This window comes from Pygoscelis adeliae, unplaced genomic scaffold, assembly GCF_000699105.1.
Source record: "Pygoscelis adeliae isolate BGI_AS28 unplaced genomic scaffold, ASM69910v1 Scaffold34, whole genome shotgun sequence".
Classification (NCBI taxonomy): domain Eukaryota; kingdom Metazoa; phylum Chordata; class Aves; order Sphenisciformes; family Spheniscidae; genus Pygoscelis; species Pygoscelis adeliae.
This window is the reverse complement of record NW_008824658.1, coordinates 1,292,736-1,306,568: the sequence shown is the minus strand read 5'-3', so window position 1 is coordinate 1,306,568 and position 13,833 is coordinate 1,292,736. Positions and strand designations below refer to the sequence as shown.

The window sequence follows — 13,833 nt, the reverse complement described above, 5'->3', positions numbered from 1 at the left end:
AAATTTTAATTATTGGCACTGGCAAGGAATATGGCTCTCAACTAGGTATATTTGGACTTGTACTTGTGTTGGTTGTGCATCAATACCCTGATCTCTCATCCACAGGGTGCAATCTGTATATAATTATAATGCCGCTCCCCTGTGAAACCAAACCAAAAGACTAAGAATTACCCTGAAACAAGAGTATTTTTCAGGTCATCTTGGATGAGCAGGCCAAGTCTGACTCATCAGCTATGTGGTGCCACTGCATGCATTTGCTTGGACCTGAGGAGCACCATGGTTTTCTGTGATCCTGCACTGCGCTGATTGAACAGCACATGCATCTCCCTTGCTGAGCTTATCCAGCAACAGACCACTGGATACTTTTGAGCAAGGAAAAAAAGAAACAAAAACGTGAAAAATCTCTAAATCATAAATCAACACTGAGGGAGCTGGAACAGGTTCTCTCTTGGGGCACCGCACACGCAGGCTTAGAGTCAAAGGCTGCTGGAAATCACAGGGTACCTCAATGCCTCACTCCTCACACAGGTTTTCATGGCACAAGACTGACCTCCAGTGGACACTAGTGTCGTTGGCTGTAAATCTGGGGAAGATGTGTACAAATGATCTTTAGAGGCCACACGTTCAGATTTCAGGGCAGGTGTTTGCTCCTTGGCTTCTTCAGGCCTTTCTGGCCTAAAAACAGACCTTAGGAACAGCCTCCTGCTGAGCTTATAAATGCAACGTGGTTACACTGAGACAGATAATTCTGAAAATGTCTTAGTGAAACAGGGAGGAATTATCCTACCTCTGACTTCTCTCCCTACAGAGCAGAGAGGGACACAGCAAAGCGATGAGCAAGCAAGAGGCAACAGAGAAAGGGAAGAGCCTGAAGGTTTGGGGGCAGAAAGAGTTTCATTCTGAATGAGGCTTTATCCTTCAGAAAGTCCAGGACTAATGGCAAGGACCTGACTGCTGTTCATGTGGTATAGTTTCCTCACAGTAGTTTGTGTCATTCCCATTAACTGCATGGGTCAGTCAACAGAGCCTCAGGGAGGCTTGTCCTCTAGCTGCGCTGCTACCAGTGTTCAAGTTAGTTAACTCCAGCATATGTGCATGATTTGCAACTCTACCTTTGTAGGATGAGGGGACACACATCCCAATTTAACCTGTGGTTCCACTTTCCACGGTAGCAAAGAACTGGGCAGAAGTGCTCAACTAAATGAGAAGAATCATCTGCATAAAGAATCACCGTGGCTTTCCTTCTTTCCCAGAGACCACAGGTGCCATCTTTTAACAGTAGAAATACAGCTCTCTGATTCCTCTCATAACTGCCACAAAACCCTCCCTGCCTTTTAAGTCACTGGCAGGAGTTTCGTTCCCCCTCCCCTATGGCTTTAGATGGCTTCATAGTATTTCAAATGCCCTCAACATAAGTCTGTTGGTTGCTGCTATCTCACAACTCTTTCCTCACTGTGTGACTACAGATCTCTCCTCATTCTTCTCAGAGCAGCATCCCTTCTACCAATGAGGAATCACCGATACCAGACAAAACTTGATGGAATTAGGAAGAGGTGTCCTGGCTGGGTAAGAGTTACCTGACCTCCAGCAGAATGAAGAAGATATTTCCTCTGCCAGTGGAGAACTTTTGTGAACGGTAAGCCACAGCAGTGCAACCTTACCTACTAGAAGGTGAGAAACCCGCCAACTGCTCGAGGAAGGTCCTGCTCCTTATTTCCCAAGAAAACCTGTTGTCACCAGCTAAGGAGAGGATGAGGTATGAGGGGCTGCCCTGGATCTAGTCCAGTTAGTGCATTTTTATCTCAGAGGGGATTTTCAAGGAGAGAGCTATCATCAGTATATGACTTTTGGGCAACCAGACCTGCATTAATCAAGAGACATCTTTGACCTAACAAATGTGCCAGTAATAGGAGGTCATCCTGGACTGAGTACATCCAATATTCAGACTCAGTATGACTCAGGTTTAGCTCAGATTTGCACCCAGGGCAGATTCTAACAGGCATAGACTTCGAACCTAGGCACTTTCCACCTATCTGAAGGTGGTAGAAAGATTGCAGTGGCCTTGGCATCTACATAAGAGAAGCATTCACCTGGCAGTTTATAGAGATGTCTATTGTGGAGCTCAATGGTTGTGATGAACTTGGGTAGGCTGCAAAATGGATAGATGAAATGCCTCACTTAAAAGCAGCTCAAAGGTACGGCAGAAGCTATGAGCAGTTGGGAGAGGTCTCTGGAGGGAGCAGGACAGGCACAGCTGAGCTGCCTTTCCCAGAGCCTACTTAGCATAGGCCAAGGCCCTCATTTACTATTGACTGGAGGGATGTTTTACAAGTGCCCCTTCTGGTTTAGAGAGATATGAAATCCGTCTGTAATTAAGTTAATTTGGAGTTGAACATGGGCAAAGATAATCAGCTGGAAATAACAAAAGAAGATTAAGAAAGAGGGGAAGGAGTTGCTAAGAAACAGATCTATTGCACTAAATCCTCCTGCCCCAGTCAAATACAACATTTTTAGGATGGCTGAGTGATGGGGCAGACAGAGCACAGGCATGGAAATGATTGCTGTATCAAGAGCTCAAAAGAATGAAGGAGGTAGGAGGGTTATGACTTGGAGAACAGAGAAAGGCAAGAAGGGAGAGGAAAATTATGCAGGTGGCAGCTGTGGCCAGTACAGTTCAGTGGCAGAGCAGTGGCTTTGGGATCAGCAGGGTGGTGTCCTGTGCCTGACTTGCCTTCCGGCCTGAGGGAACCCCTCCAATGCTCTGAGCCTCCACTGGGAACGGCTCTGGGACTGGCTACCACTGTGTCTTGCTTATCAAAGATCAGCAAATAGCCCCTCTCAAAGCAGAAGGCTTTTACCTTCTCCAGTATTTGACCCTGTTGAGAGTTCTCACTGGAGTCAAGCACCAGGTGAAGACTCAAGACTGTTTCTCTATAGCTTTTAGAAATGATATAAAAAATAGCATGTTCAAGCCAAAAGGAGGATGGAAAAGAGGTCTGCAGAAAGGACCAGAATACTTAACAGTCAGCAAAGCATAAGTAAATAGACAAGTTTTGATCAATGAATTTGTTTGAATTTGACAGAGCTTTCCTGCAAACATAGGGGAGGGAAGGGGGGTGAAACATTCCCCGCCAGTGTGAGCTGTAATAATGGACCTGCTGTTTTCTGATTTTCACTCTCTGTGAAAATTGAAAAGGTTAGCCAGGTAATTGAAATCGGGACTGGAATACAAATATGGTGTGAAAACCCTGCAGCTGGCAAATCAAGTTGCAGGGAAAAGACTCAATCCTCAGTGGAATTTCTTAGAGGTGAAAGACAGGGGTGGACGGGGGGGGAGAGATGATTCTTCAACATACCTGTTCCTCATGGGAGGGGAGATAGGGGAAGAAATGAGACCTGAAGAGACCAGATTGAGGCTAACACTTATGAGAGTGCTCCTTGCTGTCAATGCAAGAGACACTGTAAAAAAGTGGAGCGTGCTAAGGCCAAATCATGTATGGCAGTCGTTGCTGCCTCTTGGAGTAATGTAGTAGGTTTACTGGGAATTGGTAGGTTGCCATGTCAGCCCCAACTTCTGGACTTTTTCTTGTTACATGCAGAGAGAGCGTGCTCCACGTGACTCAGCCCCTCGTCTTGGGGCTGAGATACATAAGCAAACTAGACGTGACTAGACCGATGTCAACTGCCTCTTCATCTTTGTTGTATGCAGGAGCACAAACTGATTTGCATTACTTTAGGCTAAGAGCACAGAGATAGAGGGTTGCTGCAAAGCAGCTGAGGAACGGTTCCTTGTTACCCCACTGTGTGCTGTACGTGTCTAAGTCCCAGTGAAGGGTCCTGTCATTGTTACTGTAACGTAAATTTATATGTGTTGCTATATCAGTGGTCTGTTTTTCTGCAGGAGCAGGTAATGTGCTGGGAGGAAACAGTGGTGCAGGGCTTGGGGGAAGCGGAGGTTTGTGGTATTCGCCAAGTTTGTTCACATTCAAAAAAATCCTCTGCATGTAGTATTTCCTTAGCACCAAGCCAACTAACAGAAACTCCAGTCTGTATGTGGTTAAATAAACAATAACTGTACCTCCAAGTTCCTGCGTTGGTGTTTTATTTCTTTCCTTACGGAAAGGCTGGGGAGTTCTTCTATTTCCCAAAACTCTGACGCTTGTAGTTTTTTGCTGCAGTTGCTCAGTGTAGTCAAAACCACCTGCACTGTAGTCAACAGCAGCGTGAAGAGACTTCCCTCTGGAACCTTTTAATTGAGTTTAGGCAGCTATTTAGCATGTTCTGTGGCAGGACAGGTATCTTTCCTGCCTTCACCAGCTCCTATAGAAGTAAGGGAAGGAAAACTGCAAGCTTGCAAACAAATGCTGCAAACCCTACAAGTGGTAGAGCTTTGTTGGAGTTTTCCCAGGTTGTGAGAGCATGGTCCAGGTGTCCCAGAGGCACCAGCCCCAGATCAATGAACAAAATGGTAGGTAAGCCTCTGAGGATGCTGTTCTCCCAGTGTTTTGCAGTGAGTTAGTTGTTAGCCATTTATTTTGCTCATTTGGAGCATGATTTTCCTAGTGAGTCATTTCTAAGGGGGTCTCTTGGGTTCTAAAGAAATGAAACAAATTGAAAGGGACTGACAAACATACCTGCTCTGAAACAAAGAACATACAGCACTTCAAGGTGACCTGTACCTAGCTGCCTAGCTTTGTTTTTCAACTGTAGAAGATATGCATAAAAACTACCTGTAAAACACCTAAGGTAGTTGACTGAAATAGGTCAGATAAATTGATTTTAGCACAGCTTTTTTTTTTCCTCCTTTGACTGTAAATGGAATCCAGATTTCCCCTGATGGAGCTCTTCATGTTGTAGACATCTGAGTCTAAGGGTCTTCTGGAAAACCCACTTCTAGCCAAAAAAGCAAATAAAAGCCTGTTCCTCTGGGAAGGAATTTTGCTGCATTTCACAACGTAGTATAAGCTGAGGATGCATGAAAGAAAGTTATTTGGGCTTTTACAATGAAGACTTCAGTATTTCATCCATGAATTAGCTATCCTAGTGGGAAGCAAATTATTCCAACAGCTCCCATACTCCTAAAATTCTTTAAAAATTAAGTGGATTTAAGATAATTTGCTTTAAAAACAACAGCTGCAATGTTTCAGCGTTTCACAAAGTCTAGACAGTAACAGAAAGTCTTCCACTTCTGGTGGCAAGCGAGCTTAGCTCTCTGCCTCTGTGTCTGGGATATGACCAAAGCAGGCTGTTGACTAGCCAAAATGTGAAATGGAAAGAAATATGGAAGAAAACCAGCAACCCTTGACTCTCCAGGTGAGGTTCTTACATTGTAGTCCATGCTTATTTTACACATGGCAAATTCCTTTTTTCAGGTCAGGGAAACCAGTCCTGAATCATGCACAAGGTGGTCACTGTCTTTTGGTGCATGAGCCCTTATGGCTTGTGATCTACCCTTACAATCGCAAAAGTGTTTATTTTCCTGGGCAGGGAAATCTGCAGGGCCCAAATTGGGCAATTGTCTGCAGAGTTTCTTTTCAAACTCTTTTATCCCCCAACCCACTCTGAAGGACATTTGCCATCATTGCATCAGCTTGGACCAAATTCTAAACCCAACTTTTAATCCTTGCAAGAGTTCCTGTTTGTTTGATTTCTTGTCCTTTCCCCTTTTTCCTCCTCAGTTTATTATAGAAAGAAAAACTCCAGATTATTATTCTGCTTTCATTACCATATTTTTCCTTGCTTCAATATCCATTTGATATTGAAATGCTACAGCTCAGCAATTTGCTATAGATTTGCTAGTCTGTGGAACAAGAAACCTCAGTGGGGAAAAACATAGCAAGTGTCATAATGAACAGCAGAGAAAATGAAGGCAAATGACTGTAGAAAAACAGAGAGGGAGAGCAGACCTGGCTGTTGCACAGCCTGGGAAGCAGCACTTTTTGCTTTGGGACCTTCTCCTGGCTATGACAACTGTGCTGCCCAGTTTTTAACCTCCTCCCCTGAAGAAGCAGTCATGCAGAGCTCTTGGATGCAACAAACCACACTGGGATTAGTGCTGTATTTTCATGCATCTATACCAGATGAAATAATCTGCATTTTTTTAAAGTACTGTGATTTGTAGTAAGTCCTTAGTGTCTTGCACTTGGTGCTGGCTGAACATCCAGGGAATCTCCATCTTCTTCTCCTACTCATGTGAAATCAGAGGGAGAAACAAGAAGCACAAGGATTGCTGGAGGATGAACCAGACATAGGAAGAGACACTCTAGTACATTTATTTTCATGTTACACACAGATACATATAACCAGCTCTGCAGCTGAAGTGTACATTTAGTTTTACTGACAAGCCATGGTTTAAATACTTCAAAACACAGTAGTGTCCAAAAACTCTTCATACAGACTTACAGAATTGTCCACTTGCTGTCATGGTGCTTTTTCCAGTGCTGAACCTGGCATTAGATCTAAGTATCATTCATTGGCAATGCAAGCAATTCTTTTCTCCTTTAAGTGCTTCCTTGCAATGCATTTCGAACTGTCTATGCTTTGTTCACAGTGGTGGAGCGTTGCCCCTGCACTCCACACTTTTTGCTCGCACAGTTGCATGTTTCCCAGAGGGAAACAGAAGCAGAGAAGTAAGTCAATAGACAGTTCTGTCTAGGGAGTCATGCTTGATTTCAAATAAATATATTTTTATCACACTAGACCACTTTGGGGGAAAGTGAGTTTTTCTCAGCCAGTTGCCAACATTTTTCAGCACTTGGCTATGAGAGCTGCTAAATGTATAAATAAAAGAATATCGTTGTCTTTCATGACATCTCTGTCCATCTTCCCAGTATTTTCATGTTTGGATCCAGCTTCCAAAATTCAGCCAGCTAAATATCAGAGCAGAGTGATAAATAACTCAAGCACTGACCTTTTGGGAAGAAAAGCCTCCAGTGGACATCGACTACTTCCTAGAGATCTGCCCTCAGGAACAAGGGCTGTGCTGTCACAGGGAACTTAACTCGGAGCACTCAACCTCAAGCCAGCCCACATTTTATTCACTGCATTTATTTTATTTTTAGCAGAATTTAGAAGAATTTTGACATGTCTCCCCCAATAATGTTTTCACAAAAGGTTTGGCTTGGTGCAAGACTACATGTTTTCATCTTTTCTTTTGGTATTTGGCCAAAAATCTCAGTAATTTTTGGTTATAGGTGTCACTTACTTTGACTGATACTAAATTAAATGTGCTAAAAAAAAGTTAGTTCAGAACAGGAGGTGAGTTCCTGGTCATTTGCTTCTCACTATTTCTCTTTTAACATTTCCCATCCATGCATACTTCCTCCCCCCCACCACTTCCCCTTCCTCACAAAGCCCTTTGTGTTGTCTAGGAACAAAAATTTGACCATTTTATTTAAGATCACACAAAATCTTCACCCTACAGCTTCACATCCCAGCCTTGACTGTGGGTCTGTGTGCTCATCTGCAAGTCAGAGATGCATTTAACAACCCTGAGCTTTGCAGCCAAGGTTGCAATTCTCCCATGAAGGGAGGAGAAGAGAGCGGCATCACTCATGGATGGCTCTGTGCACCAACACAAGACGATGTCTGGTCCTAAATGCACAGGACGCATTCAAAGAGCTACAAAATCTTGCAGAGGAATATCTCCATCATATGGTGGATGTGTGAGTGTATCAAACTATACTATCTCCTCACTCCTTTGGCTGGGTTTCTAGGACAGCGGAGAAGACACACACTCAGTGGTACACAGCTGGGATAAGGAGGATAACCCCTGGGCTCAGTTAAGGAGTTGCACAAGTGAGGCACAGGGTGAGGGAGGAAATCCCGCGCAGCCTCTGCCCAGGCAGTCCTCAGCCCATTAGTGGGAGTACAGAGGTCAGTGCCCTGCACGGGGTGGGAGAACAAGGACCTGGGCAGCTCACAGGCAGCAAGGCACGACCGGCACAGCAAATCCAGAAGGAAAACACACTTTAATGTCTGGTGGAGGGAAAAATGATAATACAAAACTCATTAGAAATGTAAATGTCACTGATAAAACTCGAGTATCCACTTGGGGGTGGCAAAATATTTCAGCTGTGTCTTCAGGGAGCAGGAATTGCCTTTCCTCTCCAGGGCCTTGTGTGTATCTGTTACCCTCTCCAAGGTTTGTTTCTCAAGATTGCAGCTGGTAAAATGGGTCTGGCAGAAAACATGGGCTAAAATTCCCCTTGTGCTGCAGGAAAAGGTGACTCACCAGCTGCCATGAGCCCCCCCAGGTCTCGCCTTGCCTCGGACTCCCACAGCGAGAGGCAAAACAGAAGACTTTGGGGCAAACAAGGTAAGAGCCCATTGTAGCGGGAGTATAACCCATTCCTCCTATGGTGGGAAATGTCATCTGGATCCCCAGTGATGAGACTGGAATAAGCTTTTATGCATACAGTGTATCATCTTTCAGGAACTAATGTTCTTATTCGTTATGATAACTCTGTGTACTCTGACTATGTAAGTAAGTCCCAGCCCCTTGATGACACACATCGGATGATTTTCCACACTCAGGCGTGCCAAGCCTGAGCCCAGTGTGGTGGCTAAACCTAGCCCTGCATCATGATGCACAAGGGAGGCATTTCTCTGAAACACAAGCAGGCTTTGAAACTTGGGACACAGAGGTTTATAAAAATCTCTGTCATGTAACAGATTCACCCTGTCCTCCCCTTACAAAACTCCGTAGGGTTCTGACCTTGCAGTTAGTGGAGCTCAGGAACTCATCAACTTGGATGTAAATGTGCCACCTTCAGGATCTGTTTGCATGACTGGGATATGGGAGAGTTTCCCAGACCTCATATTGTGCTTTGTGGCAAAAACTGAATTCAGTAGATGCAAAATCACTGCAAAACTCTCTTTTTTATTGCCTTTGTATCAGCTTCTCTGATCCTGCAGGTTTTTCCCAATTCCATTGTGAATGGTTTCCAGCCTGTTCCTGGTGGTTGTTAACCCCGTGTAGAACTCTGACTTCTGCAGTCCACCTGGTATGGGCAGGTGTGAAGTCTGCTGAAGTATGACCACAGGGCTTCACTGGCAGAGACAACACATAAGTATCTGAAGCTCAAGCAATGATAAGAAGCTGTTGCAAACTGCAGGACATGGGGCATAGCAGGGACCTACCACAGTCCATTTGTACGTGGTCAGGCTCAGTTCAGGCAGATGGGCAAAAATGAAGCTGTCCAATACACAGGATAAGCCTGCAAAGACTGCAGACATTCCACGTTCCCTGGGCAGATACCCGCCACTAGCTGCATTTTGGGCAAAGGAGTCACACCAGGAACATCCTCAGCTCCTAGCAATGGCTATTTCCCAGGTAATATAGATTAATTTGTGGCATGCACGTGCCATTTCAGCATCGTGTAGATATTGTCAGACATAGTATGAGGAGATATGGTAGTAACATTGAGACTTGTTAAAATTAACCCATTAAAGGGTAGGTTTTTTCACAAAGTGATTCAAGGCCTTAATCACCACTCCCCACCCAAATCTTCACCTAGCTCAGAAAGCAAAAGTTTGCTTTTCATAATTATTGGCTCCCTGGTTCTTCTGGCCCAGAAATAGCTACTGCTGGTGTCTGATGTTTATCAGCCCAGATCAGAGTTGTTGTTCATGCTTACTTGCTCATGTTGCCAAGAGAGGCTTGCAACAGCTACACCTTGAGATAGTAGGGGAGAGAAATGAGACTGGCCTGCCTAAAGCTAGAACTGGGTAGACAAGGCTTGTGCAGCAAGTTGCCCCATTTCAAACAAAATAAACTGATGTTTAGAGAGTACACAAAAAGCCATTCAGTAAGACTTGGATAAGCTGTGCCTCCCTCCTGTGCTGGTAACTTTGGGAGTGTGTCTCATTTTTGTAAAGAAGCTCTTTGCTGGCATAGCTTGCAGCCAGTAAGCTGAGATTTCCAGCCTTCCTATTAGCTTGAGGATAATATTATGCTTCTCCACCACCTGTTAATTACAGTCTCCTTGTTCATGCATTCAAGACACGTCTGTGAGCTCTTCTTGCTGAAATCAGTCTTTTAGGGGGGTCTTTTCGCTTTTGTTTCTTAAAGTAATTTTCTTTATCTTCTCTCTCACCTGGATCACAAGATGGAAAGTCACAGACCAGTGGAGAGCTGAGAACTGCTGACAGATGTCCTGTGGGTGCCAGGGAGACTTGTGTCTTCAGCAGAGTCCATGAGATTGTGGTCCTCAACCACAAAGATGCTCTGCTGGGCAGGAATCCTGCAGGTGGGATGGTTAGGGGCCCAGTGTTTGCAGCAAGGAGAGATCACACTGAGGAAAGCCATTCTGAAGCGCTGGGACAACAGATTGTAAATGATGGGGTTCACGGCAGAGCTCAGATAGAATAAAACACCTAGGAGAACAAGGGTGATGGAAAGGAGAGAGAGACCTCATTTTTGTGTGGAACGAACTCAGAAGAGGAAAATCTCTTCATTACCTATACTGCTCCACCAAGCTTGGGTGCAAGGGTGGGGGCAGCGACAGCACATCTCTGCCTGCTACCATCCAGGTAGAGGCAGAGGGATGTCTCGCCAAGGCCAGCTCAGGCACTGCAGCACACAGGGAAAGGAAAGTGGGAGAGAGTATCAACTGGAGCTCACTATCTCCAGCTGTTCAGGAACCAGCTCTCTCTTGAGCTGTACTGACCTGCCTCCAGCACAGCCCTCATCCCCACAGCAGGATTTGCACAGCTGGTACCCCCATCAGAGCTGTCAGAGGATAACTTCCAGCCGAGGGGAGCTAATTTCTTAAAACACATCAGGACAATTGCACGAGATTGGATTTGTCTGAGCTGCCTAATGGCCACATTCAGTGTTTTCCCATGGCAGATTGAAAATAAAATTCCTTTTTGAAAAAGCTTTCATTTTATGGTTGGCAGGGCATAAACATTTGGTTATATCACCCGGTTCTGAGCAGTATGTAAGTCTTTTGTCTTGCCATTTGGTAAGATTTGCTGTTTGCCTGAGAGACCTTCTGGAGGATGATGCTTACTGCTGTGTATTCATTAAAAGCAGCTGAATAACAGCAGACTTCATTTCTGAGCATTTCCAGAAGGAAAAGCTGTTGGTAATGATGTATGATATCCTATTTTTATTTTTGTTTTTTAATTCTTTGTGAATATTCAGACAACTGTATTGGACAACATGCCCAGATCTTGAAAGCTGCAGAAATTTGCATGCTGTTTTTATTTAAGTCACGATTCTTGTCACTGTCTACCAGACCACAAGAAGCTTTTCCATGCATGTCTCAAGTCACCTACAAAATAAATGACTACGTATTTCAAGTAAACCACTCACAATTACTTTTTTTTTTCCAGCCCCTGTGCAAATGGAGGAAGAAAGCTTTACCTGATACCACATGAATTAAGTTGAATACATTAGCCAGAGGCTCAGTCCATTCCACAACAAAGCTGAAGAAGAGTCGATCTATATGGAATGGAGCCCAGCAGATAGCAAAAACCATCACGAGGACAACTAGCATGGAGAAAAGGAAGAAGAAAAACAAGTCAGTTATGGAAGGGTATGGTTCACTAGCCTGCACAGAGCAGAGAGAGTTCAGAAAGCTGGATGAAAGACTAAATATACAAAATTTATTCATTGTTTCAAAACTTTTGCCATCCTTTCTGTCTTTCTGCAATGGTCACTGAAAAACATTACCAGCTAAAAGAACAAACTTTCCACTGATTTCTGTGTTGGATAACTTAATGCATGTGCACACAATGACATTCAAACAGAGCAGGCAACAGCCTGGTAGTGTTGTGGCATGTACAGAGCCTAATGAAGACACTGACAGTGAGACATCTGGATTCATCTGTGGTACCTGGGACACACTGACTCCGTCGTGCCTTGGAGTTAATTTCCTCTGCACACTATTTGTACATGACATAGCAACATAAGGCCATAGGAACCATCCGCTGATGATAAGTCTGTTTGGGTGCACTATTCAGCATGAAAGAAAAAGAGTCTGCCTGCATGCACAACTTGGCCTGTGCTGGCTCTAGTAAGGACTCTTGCAAACCCATTCCAGACTTGGGTCCTATGAACATCTGTGGTCACAGTCATGGGGCACAGAAAATCAGGCTGACTTCAAAGTACAATTTCCTACTTCAGAAGGTGACTTAAGCTGCCTAAAAGAATAATGTTGTTGCAGGAAATATTGAAGGTGATTTATGTTTCCTGCATAAACACCGTCTCAGTAGCAGGGTGATCTTTGCCTTAAAGACAGCCCTAAATCAGCAAGTGATGTGAGTGCTTTCAGGGTGGTTGGAGCACAAATTCTCCTGAATGCTATACAATGTGCAAGTCTGCCTAGGTGCTACTTTTTCTTGGGAAGGTCTAAGTAGTTAAGTCAGCAGTAGGTGATGTATGTGGCTTGGCAGGACCTTCCTGTTCATGAGCAGAGCTCGTGGTGTGACACAAAACAGATGTACATCCTTCTTTAAAAATGTACAAGATAGACTATTTTCACTGAAAAAGAGGGATCCTCCCTAGAGGGCTGCAAGAGCCAGGTATGGAGTGAGGGATATTAGAGAGTTGCCATGCAAGCATGTGCCGCATAGGTTTGCTCAACCTCCTCTCATGCTGGGTAGGAAAATTTGCCTTCCGAGTCTTTTCATAGTTAGCCATGGTGTTTCACTCCCATGCCCTGTAAGTCCAGATAAAACAGCAATAAGCCTTTTTTTTTTGATCCCAGCTACTCATCATCACAATTCTCATATTCAGTGAATTTACTTGATACCCTTCAGGACCTGGTCACCCTCTTGTCCATGGTAAATAAAACACAAAAGGACTCTCTACTTACACAACATCTTGGTGACTGATTTCCTGGATGGTCTCTGAATATTCACAGCCATTTCCTCCACTTCCAAAGATTTGTCTCCTTTCAACTGGCAAAAGGAGGGAAACCAAAGGAGAGCTTAAACAGGAGATGACATCCCCACCAGACATAGCCTGTTTGCTATTTTGATAACTGCAGTTTGAGAAGGCAAAATTTGGGGCAACTCAGGACTCACTGAAGAAAATCTACATTTAAATTTCAGTTTTTGTCTAGGGAAACATTGAAGCTTTATGTTCAAAACAGCCTGCAGATTTTATGCATCCAAGACTACATATTTACAGCAAATTTGTCTTTCAGTTCCCCACTTGTCCTTTCTCAATGAGTCAATATTTGCTTCACAGTTTGTGTTCAATTTCAACAGTATTTTGCTAGGCATTATTTTCTCCCCTAGCAAAATATTGTTTGTTTGTTTATTTTCCTAAAAGGGTTTCCCACAATTAAGCACAAACCAATGATCCAAAAAATACCCAGAGAAGCCTCAGTGAAACACAGCTGTAATCACTGGAAAAATTCCTGTAGAATTCAAGGGAGTTCATTTCATGCCCTGAGTGTTTGGACTAATTGATATTCAATCCATCTAATGAACAAAATACATATACGCTCTCTTGCAGACAGCCTGTGTGCATGATATGCACAGATTCAGCCACATACTGCTCAATTACAACAAGGTGTTTTCTTTTTTCTCCCGTAGTTTTTCCTGGACTTCTGAAAAATGGTCATAAAGAATAATAATCTGATCCTCCCTGAAACGCTTCCGCAATATGCTTACGGCGAGAGCACTGGTGCTCTGGTGATGAAAAGACGAGGGCTAGATAATCAGGACAATTGCTTTGATTATAAAAGAAATTCATCTATAGAGAGTGCATAATTGGACCCAGCTTCCTGAAGTGGGAACTTCTGATTAGCCAACAGATTTGGAGTGATGTTTTTTTCAACTGAGAGAAACTGGAAACAAAACTTTTAATTACATGGG

At 43.9% G+C, this 13,833-nt stretch overlaps 1 protein-coding gene across 1 annotated transcript in view; it reads right to left on the bottom strand.

Annotated features, from left to right (window-relative positions):
- Positions 1–9,966: 9,966 nt before the first annotated feature.
- The window catches only part of NMUR2 (neuromedin U receptor 2), a 9,207-nt gene continuing 5,340 nt past the window's right edge, over positions 9,967–13,833 (bottom strand). Inside the window, exons 2-4 of the mRNA XM_009322625.1 lie at positions 12,825–12,909; positions 11,372–11,497; positions 9,967–10,377 (exon numbers count right to left, since the gene is read on the bottom strand). Coding sequence (XP_009320900.1) covers positions 10,118–10,377; positions 11,372–11,497; positions 12,825–12,909 — 471 coding nt within the window. The 3' untranslated portion in view covers positions 9,967–10,117. The remainder of the gene's footprint in view (positions 10,378–11,371; positions 11,498–12,824; positions 12,910–13,833) is intronic.